This window comes from Scyliorhinus canicula, chromosome 11 (assembly GCF_902713615.1).
Source record: "Scyliorhinus canicula chromosome 11, sScyCan1.1, whole genome shotgun sequence".
Taxonomy (NCBI): Eukaryota; Metazoa; Chordata; class Chondrichthyes; order Carcharhiniformes; family Scyliorhinidae; genus Scyliorhinus; species Scyliorhinus canicula.
The window spans coordinates 85979920-85997618 of NC_052156.1; the positions used below are offsets into that span (position 1 = coordinate 85979920).

Below are 17699 nucleotides of genomic sequence, written 5' to 3' on the forward strand. Positions count from 1 at the left end.
TGGCATCGTGGTCCTGCCGATCAAGGCCGCAGATGGTGACATTGTCCAAGTACGGAAATGTGACCCGCAGCCCGTACTGGTCCACCATTCGGTACATTGCTCATTGGAACACCGAAACCCCGTTCGTGACGCCAAAGACGACCCGGAGGAAGTGGAAAAGGCGGCCGTCTGCCTCAAAAGCCGTGTAGTGGTGGTCCTCCGGGCGGATTGGGAGCTGGTGGTATGCAGACTTCAGGTCCACCGTGGAGAACACCCGGTAGTGTGCGATCTGGTTTACCATGTGTGCAATCCGGGGAAGGGGGTACGCATCGCGTTGCGTGTACCGGTTTATGGTTTGACTGTAATCTCCAACCATCCAGTTCTTTTCCCCGGTCTTGACGACCACCACCTGAGCTCTCCAGGTGCTATTGCTGGTCTCGATGACTCCCTCCCGCAAGAGTCGCTGGACCTCGGACCTGATAAAAGTCCTGTCCTGTATGCTATACCACCTGCTTCTGGTAGCGACTGGTTTGCAGTCAGCGGTGAGGTTTGCAAAGAGTGGGGGAGGATCGACTTTTAGGGTCGCGACGCTGCATATGGTGAGTGGGGGTAGGGGCCCCCCGAACTTCAGGGTTAGGCTCCTGAGGTTGCATTGGAAATCTAGTCCCAATAGGAGAGGAGCGCAGAGGTCTGGGAGTACATATAATTTAAAATTGGCGTACTCGGTGCCCTGTATTGCTAGGGTTGCAGTAGTGCACCCTTGGATTTGCACCGAGTGCGACCCAGAGGCGAGGGAGATGGTTTGGAGCGGCAGGAAAATTGTGAGTGAGCAGCGTCTTACCATGTCCGGGTGAATGAAGCTCTCTGTGCTCCCGGAGTCGAAAAGGCAAGGCGTCTCGTACCCGTTTACCCGGACGGTCATCGTAGAGCTCCGGAGGTGCTTGGGTCGTGACTGGTCCAGGGTGACCGCGCTGAGTTGCGGGTAGTCGGCGTGGTCGGAGGTGCTGGGGCGGCTCCATAATGGCTGCTCTTGTTGATCGTACACGTCATGCGGCGTAGCAGATGGCGGCCAAGTTGGCGGCCCCTGTTGGTAGAGCGTGGCCAGCCGCATGGGGGAGGATGGCCAAGGTGGCGGCCCCCGTGAGTCGCATGTGCTGTGAGGGCTGGAAGATGGCTGCCCCCACGGATAGCACGAGGCTGATGACGTGTCTGCAGGGGGCGGAGTCGGGACTCACGCTGCCACACTGTGGGGTCTGCGGACCTGTGAGTCTGAGGATCGGGCCTGTGAGTTAGAGTTCTTGGACCTGGCCAGGCAAACTTTGGCGAAATGTCCTTTTCTCCCACAGCTGCTGCAGTTCGCGTTACGGGCCCGGCAGTGCTGCCGGGGGTGTTGGGACTGACCGCAGAAATAGCAGGATAGCCCCCATGATGGGCGGGCGGCCGCGCGGCACAGGCCTGGGGTAGTCTTTGGTCGGGGGTCCACGAGGGGGTCATGTGGTCAGCCGGGAACGCGTTAAGGCTCTGGAACGCTACTTCCAGAGAGGAGGCTAACTTTACCGTCTGATCCAGGTCCAGGGCCCCCTTTTCGAGTAGGCGCTGTCTCACATAGTTGGACCGAACTTCCGCCACATAGACGTCTCGGATGGCGAGTTCCATATGTTAAGTGACCGTAACGGCCTGGTAGTTGCAGCTGCGTGCGAGGACTTTGAGGTCGCGTAGGTACTCGTCTAGCGATTCCCCGGGACGCTGGCGGTGAGTGGCGAGGATGTGCCGTGCGTAGACCTCGTTCACGGGCCGTACATAGAGGCGTTCGAGCATCGCGAGGGCGTCTGCATAGGAGGAGGCCCCGTTGAGTTGAACAGTGGAGGAGGCTCAGCTTCTGTTCGTCGGTGACAGAAGGTGTTGAGAAGGCTGCGAGATAGGCCTTGAAGCAGCGGAGCGAGTGCGAAAAAATTTATTTTGCCTCAGCGGCCTGCGGATCGAGTTCCAGTCGGTCAGGTTTGAGGGCCAATTCCATAGTTGCATTTAAGTTGATTAAATTGATGCAACCATCAATTCACTTGAGACATGAGTAGAAGTAAACCGTAGATTTAATCAACTTAGAACAGTGCCTGCCTGCAACTGAACAAATGCTGAGAACTGCCTGCAGGTCGACTGCTCTTTATACCTCCCTTCAATGGGGAGGGGCCATACCCCAACATGTTCCCCTATGGATGATGCCATACAATGGCCATTAGGAGAAGCCCACAAGGGCAACAGTTTGGCACAGATACAAATTTACAAATACAAGTGCGACAGCACAGATACAAATACACTGGTTGATTATTAGTATAATACATTCACCACACCGGGCAAGGGGGAAAGAGACCCGGATGGGGGCCTCCATGCTGGCCGGTTTAAGCCGATTGAGGTGGGGGGAGGGGCTGCGGCAATCGAAGCCTGACAGAACAGGTTCCGATGAGTCTAGCCGGGGTGGAAAGTTGGGCGGGAAGGAACAGAGGTTGGGGGGAGGGGTTTTATGAGAGGAAGTGGAGGGGAGGAGTTTGGGAGGTGGGGTGGGTGTTTACAATTTATGGGTGTCATTTACGGTACTCTTTCGGGGATTGGATGGCATTGAATGTTAGGGGGAGGGGGTTGGACTCTATAGGTCAATGGTGACCATAGGCGATTCCTGATTCCTTTTTCTTTTTTCCTTTGTTTTTCCAACCGTGGGAGGGTTTGTTTTATTTGATGCTTATATTGTCGGGTGGGTCGTTGTTTGGGGTGGTGGGAGGATGGGCTCATTGTTGTTGATAAGGGGATTGACTTTGTATTTGTTACCGTTTAATGTTTGTTGGTGGGTGTAAATTCTGAAGAAAAATGTGAAAATGGAAAATAAAGATGTTTTACAAAAAAAAATTGAAAGGCTTGGACTGGACTGAAGGGGCTTGCATTGGAACTTGGTTGGTGATTGGGTGGTGTCTGTATGAGAATATTGCAGTAACATTTGTGTATGTTTTTTTCCCTTGTTCCCTCACCCCCTTTATTTTCTCTTGTTTATACAGGGTTGGTAGTAACTGAAATTATTGCAGTTTGGCTCTTTCCCTTTTTCCTATTTTTTGGATAAAGGGGTGGTTGAGGTTTCATAGACTTTACAGACTTTACAGTGCAGAAGGAGGCCAGTTGGCCCATCGAGTCTTCACCGGCCCTTGGAAAGAGAATCCTACTTAAGCCCTTGCCTCCAACCTATCCCTGTAACCCACCTTATCTTTTGGATACTAATGAGCAATTTAGCATGGCCAATCCTAACCTGGACATCTTTGGACTGTGGGAGGAAACCGGAGCAACAGGAGGAAACCCAGGCAGACACAAGAAGAAAGTGCAAACTCCACACAGATAGTCACCTGTTACCGGAATTGAACCCAGGACTCTGGAGCTGTGAGACAGCAGTGTAGTGAACATTTGGTTGGGGGGAGGATGGAGGGCTTTTGGGCTGGTTTGGATGTTGGAAGGCCGGGGTGGGGGCGTTTTGGTTTTGATTTGGGGTCTGGCTTTTGTCTTTGATTGTTTATTTGGGTATTTTAGGCTCTGGCGGGGGTGGGGGCTACCTTGCTAGCTGAGTGAGATTGGCTAGTGAATGGGAGCGAGGTGGGTGGAAGGTCTGCAGTTTGTGAGACCTATTCAGGCAGGTATCGTTGAGTCTCAAAGGAGTGAATGATGAGGGGAAGGGGATGGAGGAGAGAGGTAGCGGTTTGAGAGTAACAGGCTGGGGGATTTCTGGGATGGGAATGGGGGGAGAGTGCTGACGGTGACTGGGGAGAACACTTTGCCCCATTCGTTCGGCGGGGCAGGCAGCCATCTTGGGCTATAGTTTCAGGAGTAAGGTGGATGGAGGGGAATAAGCTGTCATGATGGAAATGGCTGATTTGAAGGGGAGCTGGGGTGAGAGACCACCAATGTGATTGGATGTGTGGAATTTGCGGGGTTTGGGGGGCCCAGTGAAACATGCAAGTGCTTTCACTCATTTAAAAAGTTTGAAAGCAGATGTGGTGCTTTTGCAGGAGACACACCTTGGTAACGGACCAGATAAGGTTCTGTAAGAGGTAGGCTAGCCAGGTGTTCCGCTCGAGCTTTGATAGCAGGTCCCAGGGGGGTAGCAATACTTATTAATAAAATTGGTTCCAGACGGAGAAGGTGGTAGCAAACCAGGGCGGCAGGTACGTTATAGTTACAGGGACATTGGAGGGTACGTTGTGCTGGATATGGATATGCACCAGTTGAATTTGGGGGGAGATTTGAACTGCTCCAAACTGGATCAATCTAAGCTGAAGTTGGACTGACCCCTTCAGGGGCTACAAAGGTACTGGCAGCATTCATGAAGGAGCAGATCCACGCCGGTTTTTGCGCCCTGGGGGCAGGGAATTCTCCTTTTTCTCCCCAGTGCATAATGCAGCACGGTAGCATGGTGGTTAGCATAAATGCTTCACAGCTCCAGGGTCCCAGGTTCGATTCCCGGCTGGGTCACTGTCTGTGCGGAGTCTGCACGTTCTCCCCGTGTGTGCGTGGGTTTCCTCCGGGTGCTCCGGTTTCCTCCCACAGTCCAGAGATGTGCGGGTTGGGTGGATTAGCCATGCTAAATTGCCCGTGGTGTCCTAAAAAGTAAGGTTAAGGGGGGGGTTGTTGGCTTACGGGTATAGGGTGGATACGTGGGTTTGAGTAGGGTGATCATTGCTCGGCACAACATCGAGGGCCGAAGGGCCTGTTCTGTGCTGTACTGTTCTATGTTCTATGTGTATTCACGCATAGACTTTTTTGTGATGGGGAGAGCCCTGCTGCTAGGGGTGAGGAATGCGGAATATTCCGCGATAATAATTTCAGATCCTGCTCCGCACCTGGTGGATGTGGTTTTGGAGATGGGGCCAGCCTAGCAGGCAGCATAGAGTTTGGATGTGGGACTGTTAGCGGATTTGAGAATTTATGTGAGAATGGCTAGGGTGATTGATGAATATGTGGGGTTCAACAAGAATGGACAGGTGTCGCCCTCGGTACTGTGGGAAATCCTAAAGGCTGTGGTGCGAGGGGAGGTAATTTAACACAGAATATTAGGGAGACGAGAGGGGAGCACTAGCGGATGGTGGACAAGGTCCTGATCCTGAAGGTGGATGGCAGGTATTCAAGTGACCCGACGACTGCAGAGCTCCTGGTTCGTAGAAAGTTGCAGATGCAATTTGATCTGCTATGCACTGATAAGGCAGTGCAGCAGTTGCAGCGCTCGATGGGATAATGTGCGGATATGGAGAGACAGCCAGTTGATATTTGGCTGGCAAGCTGAGGCGACGCGGCCTCCCAGGAGATGCTACGAATTTGGGAATAGGTTAGTGTTGATTATGGATAAAGTTAATGAGGCGTTAGAGACGTCTAGAAGAATCTTTAAAGGTTGGAGCCGCCGGAGGAGGAATCTGATATGATGCAGTATTTGGATGGTTTGGAGTGTCTCAATGTGGAGGAGGAAGATTGTGAAGGGTTGGAGGCACCACTGGGGGTGGAGGAGATCCAAACAGCAATTGGGCAAATGCAGATGGGTAAAGGGGCAGGGCCTGATGGATTTCTGGTGGAATTTTGTTTAAAATTTGCTGACCGTTTGGCGCCACGCTGGTGGTTTGAGGACTTGGTGCTCGGGAGTCTCTCCCGGAGACAGAGATGCAAGCGGCCATCTCTCTTCTGCTAACAAAGGACAAGGACCCAGCGGTGTGTGAATCTTACCATCAATTTCATTATTAAATAAAGATGGCTAAGGCGTTGGCGCTGAGGTTGGAGGGGTGTCTCCCACAGGTTATTGGGGAAGATCAGACGGGGTTTATGATTATTGTCGTCTAATGTGAAGCAACTGTTGAATGTGGTATTGTCCCCAGTGAAAGAGAGGGAGCAGGAGGCCTTTGTGGCACTGGATGCTGAGAAGGCCTTTGATATGGTAGAATAGGGATATCTGTTCACAATGTTGGAATAATTTGGGTTAGGGCCTAAGTTGGGGTGTGGGCTTGGTTATTATATAAGGCACCTAAGCCTAATGTTCATACAAACAATGTGAGCTTGGGATATTTTCAGTTGCACAGGGGAGCGAGGCAAGGATGCCCTATGTCCCCCTCGTTGGCGATTGAGCCATTGACCATTGACCTGATGACTTTGGATAGGTGGAGAGGGGTAGTAAGGGGGGTTGGGGGGGCGGTTGAACACAGGGTGTTCTTGCACGCTGATGATCTTTTTATATATGTAATGGATGCAACCCCACAATGGGTGATATCATGTTATTGCTGGAGCGATTTGGGGCTTTTTCAGGGTATAAATTGAATTGGGAGAAAATTGAGTGTTTCCCGGTTGCTCAGCCGGGGTGAGGGGTCAATTTGGGGGTGTTGCCGTTGCATCTTATGGGTTCCTATTTTAGATACTTAGGGGTGCAAGTGGCCCGGGATTGGGCCTGGCTTAGGAGATTGACTTTTAAGAGCCTGGTGAGTAGGGTCAAAGCGAATTTGCAGAGATGGTACAGCCTCCCTTTGTTCTTGGTTGGCAGAATTCAGTAGGTGAAAGTGAGTGTCCTGCCACGTTTTCTGTTTTTATTTCAGTGCTTGACGCTTTATTTGCCAAAACCCTTTTTGGGGGAGTGGAGAGATTGATTTTGACATTCATTGGGGTGGGAAAAGTAGCTAGGATTCGGAAGACGGTACTTCAGAGGGATCGGCAGTTGGGGGGTTTGGCATTGCCAAATCTGATATATTAATATTGGGTGCCGAACGCGGAGAAGATGCTGAGATGGTGTGTGGCTCCTGAGGCTTTATGGGTGCGGCTGGAGTCGGGCTTGTGTAAGGGGTCGGGGCTAAGAGCATTGGTGATGGCTTCGCTACCTTTTTCTCCGGGAAAGTGCTCAGGGCATCCGGTGGTGGCCTCCACATTGAAGAAATGGAGACAATTTCAAATTGGTGATGGTATTGAAGTTGGCCTGTGCGAACCATATGTTGAGGCTGGTGAAGCTGGATGCTAGTTTTAGGGAGTGGGAGGAGAAGGGGGTTGCTGTGATGAAGGATTTGTTTTTGGGAGGCCAATTTGCGAGCCTTGAGGAGTTGGCGGAGAAATTTGGACTTTCACGGGCAGATATATTTGGATATTTACAGGTGTGTGGCTTTGCAAAGAAGATCTTTCCAATATTTTTTACAGAGAAGGTAGTGGAACTCGCTGTCGGAGGAGGTGGTGGAAGCAGGGATGATATTGACGTTTAAGGGGCATCTTGATAAACACATGAATAGGATGGGAATAGAGGGAAGATTTTAGTTTAGACGGGCAGCATTGTTGGCGCAGGCTGACATAAGAACTAGGAGCAGGAGTAGGCCATCTGGCCCCTCAAGCCTGCTCTGCCATTCAATGAGATCATGGCTGATCTTTTGTGGACTCAGCTCCACTTTCCGGCCCAAACACCATAACTCTTAATCCCTTTATTCTTCAAAAAACTATCTATCTTTATCTTAAAAACATTTAATGAAGGAGCCTCAATTGCTTCACTGGGCAAGGAATTCCATAGATTCACAACCCTTTGGTGAAGAAGTTCCTCCTAAACTCAGTCCTAAATCTACTTCCCCTTATTTTGAGGCTATGCCCCCTAGTTCTGCTTTCACCCGCCAGTGAAAACAACGATGTGCAAGGTAGGTGGATTGGCCATGTTAAATTGCCCCTTAATTGGAAAAAAATAATTGGATACTCTTCTGAATTTATTTAAAAAAACAATGGGTATTTTGTGATCAGATCTCTCTGGAACCCAACAACAGGAGAATGGTCAAAGTATCAGCTAGAGGTTAGTTTCCGAAGGTGGGAGCAGTTTTTTGGGTTGTGAATGAAAGCGTCTTTATTATAGTGTTGTTTTATTTGATGAATTTTTGTTTTGGAAGTGCTTTGATCCGTGTTTCTACCTTCATATTCTCCATCTGTTGCAATCCTTATTATCTTATAGTTAATCGAAACTTGCTCTCAAATGAACAGGGTGATCCATCAAAGATGCCAAAAGACAGTACCGGACCAAGCTCGAGTTCCAGGCTAGCCACACGGACCCCCGCTGACTATGGCAAGGCCTACAAGACATAACAGGCTACATGATGAAGGCATGCAAAATGACCAGCTCCAACGCACCCCTCCCTGATGAGCTCAACGCATTCTATCCCCGCTTTGAGCAAGAGGTCAGCAAGAGCCCGCCCTCCACCACAGAAGCCTCGGCTGAACTTGTATCTGAGGTCATCACTGCAGATGTCAGAGCAGCCTTCTCGAAGTTCAACCCACGGAAAGCCACTGGCCCGGATGGGGTACCCGGACGAGAACTCAGGTCTTGCACGGATCTTCAACCGGTGCAGACATCTTCAACCACTCTTGACAACAATCTGAGATCCCTATCTGCTTCAAGACAATGACCATCATCTCTGTGTTAAGGAATGGGTTAAGAGTCATTCAAATTAGATGTCTCATTGATGTTAAGTATCAAATAATTGACACTGATATGTAAAGAGGCTGCAGGTGGTTTTTGGGTGTATGTGATGTGGTGATAGAGTTTTGTAGCGAGCTGTGTTCAAGGAAAATAAAGGTGTTTGTGAAAAGGAACAGAATTCTTTAATCTTTACTCAACAGCAGCTGGAAGCTAACATCCTGTACCAAAGAAAAGCCAAGCAGCGTGCCTTAATGACTGTCGTCCAGTGGCTCTGACATTCATCATTATGAAGTGCTTCGAAAGATTAGTCATGGCACGAATCAACTCCAGCCTCCTGGACTGCCTCGATTCTCTGCAGTTCGCCTATCGCTGCAACAGGTCCACAGCAGACACCATCTCCCTGGCCCTGCACTCAACCCTGTAACACCTAGATAACAAAGACACCTATGTCTGACTCCTATTTATTGACTACAGCTCAGCCTTCAACACTATTATTCCTACGAAACTCATCTTCAAACTCCGTGGCCTTGGCTTCGGCTCCTCCCTCTACGACTGGATCCTGAACTTCCTAACCCACAGGCCACAATCAGCAAGAATAGGCAACAACACCTCCTCCACGACCATCCTTAACACCGGTGCCCCACAAGGCTGTGTCGTCAGCTCCCTACTATACTCTTTATTCACCTATGACTGCGGCCAAATTCCCCTCCAACTCGATTTTCAAATTTGCTGATGACACCACCGTAGTGTGTTGGATCTCAAACAATGACGGGACAGAGTACAGTAATGTGATAGAGAATCTGGTGAACTGGTGGGACGACAATAATCTCTCCCTCAATGTCAACAACACGAAGGAGATTTTCATTGACTTCAGGAAGCGTAGTGGAGAACATGCCCCTATCTACATCAATAGGAACACAGTAGAAAGGGTTGAGAGCTTCAAGTTTTCAGGTGTCCAGATCACCAACAGCCTGTCCTGGTCCCCCATGCCGACACTATAGTTAAGAAAGCCCACCAACGACTCTACTTCTCAGAAGACTGAGGAAATTTGGCATGTCAGCTACGACTCTCACCAACTTTTATAGATGCACCATAGAAAACATTCTTTCTGGTTGTATCGCAGCTTGGCATGGATCCTGCTCTGCCCAAGACCGCACAAAACTACAAAAGATCATCAATGTAACCCAAACAATCAAGCAAATCAGCCATCTATTGACTCTGTCTACAATTACCGCTGCCTCGGAAAGACAATCCGCATAATTAAGGACTCCATGCACCCCGGACATACTCTCTTCCACCTTCTTCCATCATGTTTCTTGCTCATGTGATGACTAGAACCACAATTTGCATATTCCAAAACTGCTTTGGGTGTAAATGTTCCATGCTTGCTAGGTGAATTGGACATTCTGAATTCTCCCTCAGTGTTGCGACTAGGGGATTTTCACAGTAACTTCATTGCAGTGTTAATGCAAGTCTACTTGTGACACTAATAAAGGTTATAAAATGTTTATTATTAAGTGGTTAATTTAGGAAGAGGACAAGGCTATTCAATCCCTTAAGCATGTTCAGCCATCAGTTGGATCATGGCCTCAACTTGATTTTGACAAATTTCAATTGCCCCAACATCCACAGCCTTTTCAGACAGAATTCCAGATTTCCATGACCCTTTTTATGAAATACCTGTTCCAGATTTCACTCTTGAATGGCGTATCTCCATTTCTAATATTATGTCCTTTTACTCTTGGTTAAGTGTTACGTGCTGCCATTTCTTTTTTTTTCCACAGATTGCAGGTCTTCCGAAAGATGCATTGTCAGTGGAAAATGGAGTAATCACACAGTACACTCAACGGTGGCCACTATTTATTGATCCACAAGGTCAAGCAAATAAATGGGTAAAAAATTTGGTAGGTGTAATCGATTTAAATATGTGAGACATTGCCCTAAGAAAGACTTAGTTCATCAGGCCTTGCAGTAAAAACTTCACACTCCTCAAAGATTAGAAGATATGAACCACAGTATGATTTGCAACTGTGACATTGGGAGCATCACCTCCCAACCCGTTCTGCAGTTTCCAGAACGGCCCCACTATCGAATGGGACTCTGTTTCATTTCAGGGCCTCGGCAAGGAACTTCCCGCAGAGGCTGTACTTAAACCCATTTCCTGCACTGATGAGGCTCCGCTCGCCAGTGTAGGACGAAATCGGGCCGCCAGTCCCCACTGCAGCCTCCTCCCCCAACCCCCCAACTCACCTATAAGGTGGTCATCATGCCCCTCACATCCAACCCAATAAGGGAAGGGCACCGCTGGGTGTGATCCCTGGCACAGGCAAAATGCTACGGAGACACCTGGGCATCCTGGTAGTGCCAGGTTGGCACCCAGGTGGCACTGTCAGGGTAGCCAGTTGGCACTGGCAGGGTGCCAGGCTGGCAATGCCAATGTGCCTGGGTGACATTGGGGTGCCAGGATACCACCCTGCCCAGAGCTCAACCACCCAGGGCCCCCAATCCCTCAAGTGTCGGTATGCCTGGTCCCAGTTTGTGGAGACCAGTGCTAAACGGAGCTCGGCTGGGGTCTCCTCAATGAGGGGATTTGGTCCCGGGTGCTGGTTAGATCCGGCGAGTGCCTTACTGCACACTTTAACATGCATATTTGGATCCCGCCCATTGTGGGCCTGATCCAGATCGCAGCATTGATCTCGCAAGGCGTAGTGATGATTTACAAGCCACATTGTATCCTGAGTCGGACACGGCCGTTAGATTCCTCCCTAAGTCAGCAGAATGTTTGTGGTAGATTGAGCCTTATCCGATCCAATATCCTATGCTATGGCATGAGTACTCATTATATTAAAATTAGTTGTAATTAAGTCCTACCTCCATAATAAAGTCAGCAGTACGCAAGAATCTCATGGCACCCACTTCACATTTGTTTAAAGGTGACATTCACTAACCAGCTTTGTGCAGTTGTGTCTGAGGTCAGTGCTTTTCTTTGATAAACTCCACGTACCCCCCCCCACACACACACACACACACACACACACACACCCTCCCCACTGAGAGTTATTGGCTACTCGGTCACTAACATCTGGTCATCGCCATCAGTGCCACCAGGGGAACGGTAGTAGCTGCTGGCAATGCACCAACCAGAAGCTCTGAATCAGTGAGGGACACAGGTTACAGATGAGTGAGGGCAGGCTGGGGATCAGAGGCAGGGGGTCAATGGCCACAGAGGACGTGTTGTGGGTAGGAAGTCAGAAGAAAGGACAAGACAGTAACTGTCAGCGGACCCGTCTGCCTCCCATCCAAGTGCTGGGATTCTTGATCAAGAACTGAGTACCTCGGGCCCACTCCTCCCAGGAGTCTGCAAGCAAACTTGACAGGATTTGCTTTTCTGACTTCCTACATTCGTCTCCCTTTGTCTATCCACTGCTGGTTGGACAACTAAACGGCCTTCCCACCCTAGGCTTAATGAGGGAAGAGGCAGGAAGGAGTTGAAGTCTCTATCCGCACATCCGAGCCAATTGACTGCTTCCCGGCGGATATGTGGAAATCTGTTAGCTACTTGTGACTATGTTTTATTTCCTAAAAATGTCATCTAAAACTAACCTGCGAACAGACATTTTGTGTAATACATTCTTAGATATTTATGTGAATGAAGTTGTTGGGCAGTGCAAGTCTATAGACAAGAAAATACCTCTCTACAACATGCAAAACACTTCAGAAATGTAAGAGGTTGCAACCTAATTTGAGTATCAAATCACTGGTGAGGTGGTGGTTGTGACCAATTCTATTTCACTAGAACTAAAATCCACTGCAGCTGCTGCAAAAATAAAAACCATAAAGCATTTCCAACAGCACTTGATAAAGGGTGGGATCCTTTATCAAAACTCTAAACTATAGCTTGATCTTTTCCTTTCAGATTTTGATGTCAGATTACAAGCATTATTGGAATAGATAGTAGTTGACCAACCATTAAACACTTCCTTATCCAGTGACTTCAATCTACTACCAATCCATTCCCACCAACTTTCTTCCCCTGCAGCAAATGAATATTACATAATTTTCCTTTAGAACTTGCTTGGATGAGGTCTGCCTTGTTTGCCAATCAGGAGTGTAAAATACTCAATATGGAGTCTGTTGACATCGTCATTGGTATGAAATCCGATAAATGATGATTCTTTCAAATAATCATAATTACTGCCCAACAATAGTCAGACGAGTCCTGAGATGATTAAAATTATAAAATTGACTTGGTAGTCACAGTGATAAATTTTATACTTCTAAGATTACCGGATGTAATCTTATGCTGTAGCTTCTCCTTGGCATTAACTTTACCAAAGACGTGAGGGGAGGTGGTGGCATAGTGGCATTGTCACTGGACTAGCAATCCAGAGGCCCAGGGTCATTCTTTGGGGGTCCCGGTTCAAATCCTGCCATGGCAGATGAATTTGAAGTGAATAAAAATGTAGAAATAAAAGTCAAATGATGACCATGAAACCATTTTGAGGGCAGCACGGTGGCACAGTTGTTAGCACTGCTGCCTCACGACACCAAGAACCCGGGTTCAATCCCAACCCTAGGTCACTGTCCGTGTAGAGTTTGCACATTCTTCCCACGTCTGTGTGGATCTGACCCCCACAACCCAAAAAGATGTGCAGGGTAGGTGAATTGGCCACGCTAAATTGCTCCTTAGTTAGAAAAAAAGAATTGGATGCTGTATATTTTGAAAAAAAAATAATAATTTTTTTTAAACATTACCAAAGATGTAGCAGAACTCCAATTACACAAAGTTGTGGCAATGAAGCTGACACAACCAGAAAGGAATACACGACCACTCTCCCTGGGTCACTGTCCATGTGGAATTTGCACATTCTCCCCATGTCTGCGTGGATCTCATCCCCACAACCCAAAAATTGGTGACAAAATATATATCCAACATCTGTCCCAGTGACATATGTCAGACCATCAAAAACCCATCAATCTATAACACTGGGACTGAAAAGGTTAGAATCACTGGGAAAGCTTATTGGGAAGGAGTAATCAATGTAGGTGGGATAATAAGTTAAAAACATGGCCCAGTGGTTAGCACTGCTGCCTCACGGCGCCGAGGTCCCAGGTTCGAACCCGGCCCTGGGTCACTGTCCCTGTGGAGTTTGCACATTCACAACCCAAAGATGTGGAGGCTAGGTGGATTGGCCATGTTAAATTGCCCCTTAATTGGAAAAAAATAATTGGGTACTCTAAATTTATTAAAAATAAATAAATAAGTTAAAAACAGAATTTATTTCCCAAATATTTATGTATGAACCCTCACCCCACAACTTGGAGAAGACACCATTAAGAATGTTTGTTTTACTCACAGCTGTAGTCTGATATACTGGGCCTTCCAGGATTCACTGACTTCCAAACCAAAATTACCAACAAATTTCCAGCAAGTTCAGCAGTATGCTTCATGCCTGTAATGAAAATTTCCCAGCACAGCCCTTAGAAAGCTGCAAAGTTCCAGTGCATTCTACTACACATTTTATATATATATATACTGTACCATTCTGATCTAAACCTCAATTTTATCAAGTTGTTCTGAACACAATTACCTCTCTCCCCTGGATGCCCACTTGGATGTTCCTATCTATGATCCATCATTAAAAAAGTACAGTACCGCAATTCTCCACTAGGTCATATGTGTCAAAACAATCAAGAACAAATGTTCATGGAATAGAGCAGGTCTACCTCCAGGGAACTGTCGAATTTGACTCATCTTCTTGTTCACTTTAGGAAAAAGAACAAGGATTAGATATTTTCAAGATAACTGACCGTGATTTTCTGCGGAGTCTGGAGAATGCCATCCGTTTTGGGAAGCCATGTCTGATGGAGAACATTGGGGAGGAGCTGGATCCAGCCCTGGAACCTGTATTGCTAAAAATGGTACAAGCAAATCAGTAAACACACACTGGTCAAAATACCCCTATTGCGTAGTCCCAACACAAAGGGTATTACTTCCAATTCATAACATCATGCAGCGTAGCTAGTGGCTGTCATTCATAATTAATATAACCATGGGGTGCACCCAGGTAATTTCTCAACATGTGCCGCCCCATTGAGGCTCCACAGCTGGTGCATAAATGGTGACAAGACCACAGGTTTAACAGTGATGCTCAGTTGCACCAACTTGTTAACCTCCATATAGAACATTTTCATGGTTTGAACTGAACATTAACATTGTTTTTTTAAAGGAAAATGGTGTTCCGTCATTCTATATTCATAAGTGGCTTATTGCCAGAGATAGAGTAGGCTGCTTGTACCTGATTTCCAAAATACAATAGAGTTTATAATCCAATGCATTACGCATATTTGTCACGTAAATAACAATGTCCCAGTATTTTTAAGTGAGATGACAAAGGGCCTGACAATGTTTCTGTGCAACTGCGCAACAACATAAGTTCCCGCGATGGACACACACATGTTGGCCTGTTTAAATTCTAGTGCGTGTGCAAACATGTAAAAAAATGTTTAAAAGGTTTGTGCACTGAAATGTTTCAACTCTGCATTACCAAACAAGAAAAGATGGAATGTTGGCATCTAGTCAATGTGGAGTCTGTAAAATTAATATTTTTGCTGCATGATTTGGGTGTTTTCACGTGCATTGTGATTGTGAATATGTCATTATTCTATGGAGTCTATTTTTTTAAGAAACACATTTGGCAGCCATCTAATCGCTCTGCTTCACTGGAAAGTTGTAATTCTTGCTTTGTTGCAATCTTGGGCATGGTATAATTTTGTACCAATTACAGCTTTTGGGAACAGTTGCATTTTGCCATTCACCAGCGATGGTGCTGTACTGGATATCTTGGGTATATTTGTTGGGTATATATATGAAATATATTTATGTCAACTAAAACCACACATGAATAGCTACTTGTGTGTAAAATATTTAGTGTAAATCTCATCAAAGTATTTTCTTCTGCGTTTCAGACTTACAAACAGCAGGGCAGTACAGTCATAAAGCTGGGAGATTCCATCATTCCTTACCATGAAGACTTTAAAATGTACATCACCACAAAGCTACCCAATCCTCACTACACCCCTGAGATATCAACAAGGGTCACTCTCATTAACTTCACACTATCTCCAAGGTGAAAAACTTAGGGCTTTGTCATATCGGGGTGTTGCTGTGCTTGAATGCATTTGGAAAATACTGTATCTCCAGCCGCCAAACACGAAAATGAAATTGGCTTCCACTATACCCTGATGCATGCACCTGCCATCTACTCAAAACCATCTGCTCCAAGGCTGCCCTCCTGTCACCTACTCCCTCTTGCTTCCCACTCCGGCACGGTAGCACAGGTGGATAGCACTGTGGCTTCACAGCACCAGGGTCCCAGGTTCAATTCCCCGCTGGGTCACTGTCTGTGCAGAGTCTGCACATTCTCCCCGTGTCTGCGTGGGTTTCTTCCGGGTGCTCCGGTTTCCTCCCACAGTCCAAAGTCCAAAGAGGTGCAGGTGAGGTGGATTGGCCATGATAAATTGCCCTTAGTCACCAAAAAGATTAGGAGGAGTTATTGGGTTACGGGGATAGGCTGGAAGTGAGGGTTTAATTAGGTCGGTGCTGACTCGATGGGCCGAATGGCTTCCTTCTGCACTGTATGTTCTATTTACTCCCTCCTGCTGCTCTCTCCCTCCTGCTTCCCGCCATCCATTCCTCCACTGTCCACTCCCTCCAGCTTTCATTCCTTCCAGCTTCCCTCCCCCTCTTGCCCACTCCTTGCTGCTGCCCACATTCCCTACCCTGCTCCTTCATGCTTGTTTCTTTTACTTCGTCACACCTTACCATCCATTCTGCCACTCGTTTCTGCTCAAGTAGTTTGAGGGACTGAATAGTGAGCAGCATTGAATTCTGATTACTGATACATGCTGTGATATTGGCCAGAATATCACTGGCAAGTCATGGGTCTCACCACCAAATGTTGGTCCGGAGCTTGCGTGGGTGAATGGCGGGACATTGGAGGGATTTTACCGCAGTGACCAACGAAAAGGTCACCACTGGGACTGTCATCCAATGAAGAATGACAAACTGCCTCTCCAAGCTGCCACACAGTCAGAGGCTGCAAGGAGAGGGAGAGGGTACCTCCATGTTTAGACACCCTTGAAGGGCCAGCAAGAAATCACCTGGGTACTGTCATGTTAAGAAAATTCATACTTTCATCCACTAATCTAATTTCTGGAATGGATTGGACGTGGTCACTCAACTCCTTCTCTGCATTTGTAAGAAGCTGCCCTGGATCTCTTATTTCCCATGCCAGTAAAATGTTCAGTTGGTAGCTTTCAGTTTTTTATATACCGTTTAATAGTTTTGAGATGTCTTTTGGCTCCTTCAAGCATGAAGAGGCATGTTCACTGAAAAAAAATCAGTTTCTGACATGCCACATTTTAATTTGGGCTAATTTGTCATTTTTTATGAAGTGATGAAATTAAGATCTTAGAAATGAAAAGTTTCTGATTCTATTTCTAAAAGTGAAAATGTAGAAAATTGCTACACTTTAAGTACAATAAGTATAATAGTCTGAATTCAATTAGAAGATCATTAGATTTTAGTGTGGAACTTGTAAATTGTACCTTAATGCCACAGTGGTCTGGAAGACCAACTCCTGGGTCGTGTGGTGGCACAAGAACGTCCTGATTTGGAAGAAGCCAAAAATCAGTTGATCATCAGCAATGCTAAAATGAGGAGTGAGCTGAAAGAAATAGAAGATCAGATACTTATGCGCCTGAGCACCTCTGAAGGCAATCCTGTGGATGATGTGGAATTAATCAAAGTCCTGGAGGCATCGAAGGTTAAAGCAGGAGAAATCAAGGTTCGTATCAGTTTTTCAATATGGTAAGAAGTGAACATTTTCAACTGCTCTTGAACAAAATATGAAAAATATTAAAGCTTCTACACACATACTTTTTTTTTTAGAAAATATTTTATTGAAGCATTTGTAATTTTCACAATTTATCACATTGACATTTCTAAAACAACCGCGCGGGTCGACGCACAAATTACCCCCTAAAAATAACAACAAATAATAATCCACGTACCCCACTTCTCCCGCCCTATCCCCAATTACCCGTATACTAAATTCCCTGTCCTTATTTAACATTACCGTGCCTCCTATTTTCCTCTTCCACCCCCACCCCTTTTTTCCCTTTCCCCCCTTACTGCTGACATTCAGTTTTTGTTAAAGAAATCAATGAACGGCTGCCAACTCCGGGCAAATCCCTGTATTGATCCTCTTAGAGCGAA

General features: G+C 46.9%; 1 protein-coding gene across 1 annotated transcript in view; it reads left to right on the top strand.

The window, feature by feature from the left end:
• Window positions 1-17699, top strand: part of dnah1 (dynein, axonemal, heavy chain 1) — a 995196-nt gene that overhangs the window by 783027 nt on the left and 194470 nt on the right. The window contains 4 exon segments of the mRNA XM_038812191.1: window positions 10204-10323; window positions 14192-14341; window positions 15389-15549; window positions 17043-17268. Of these exon segments, the coding sequence (XP_038668119.1) occupies window positions 10204-10323; window positions 14192-14341; window positions 15389-15549; window positions 17043-17268 (657 nt within the window).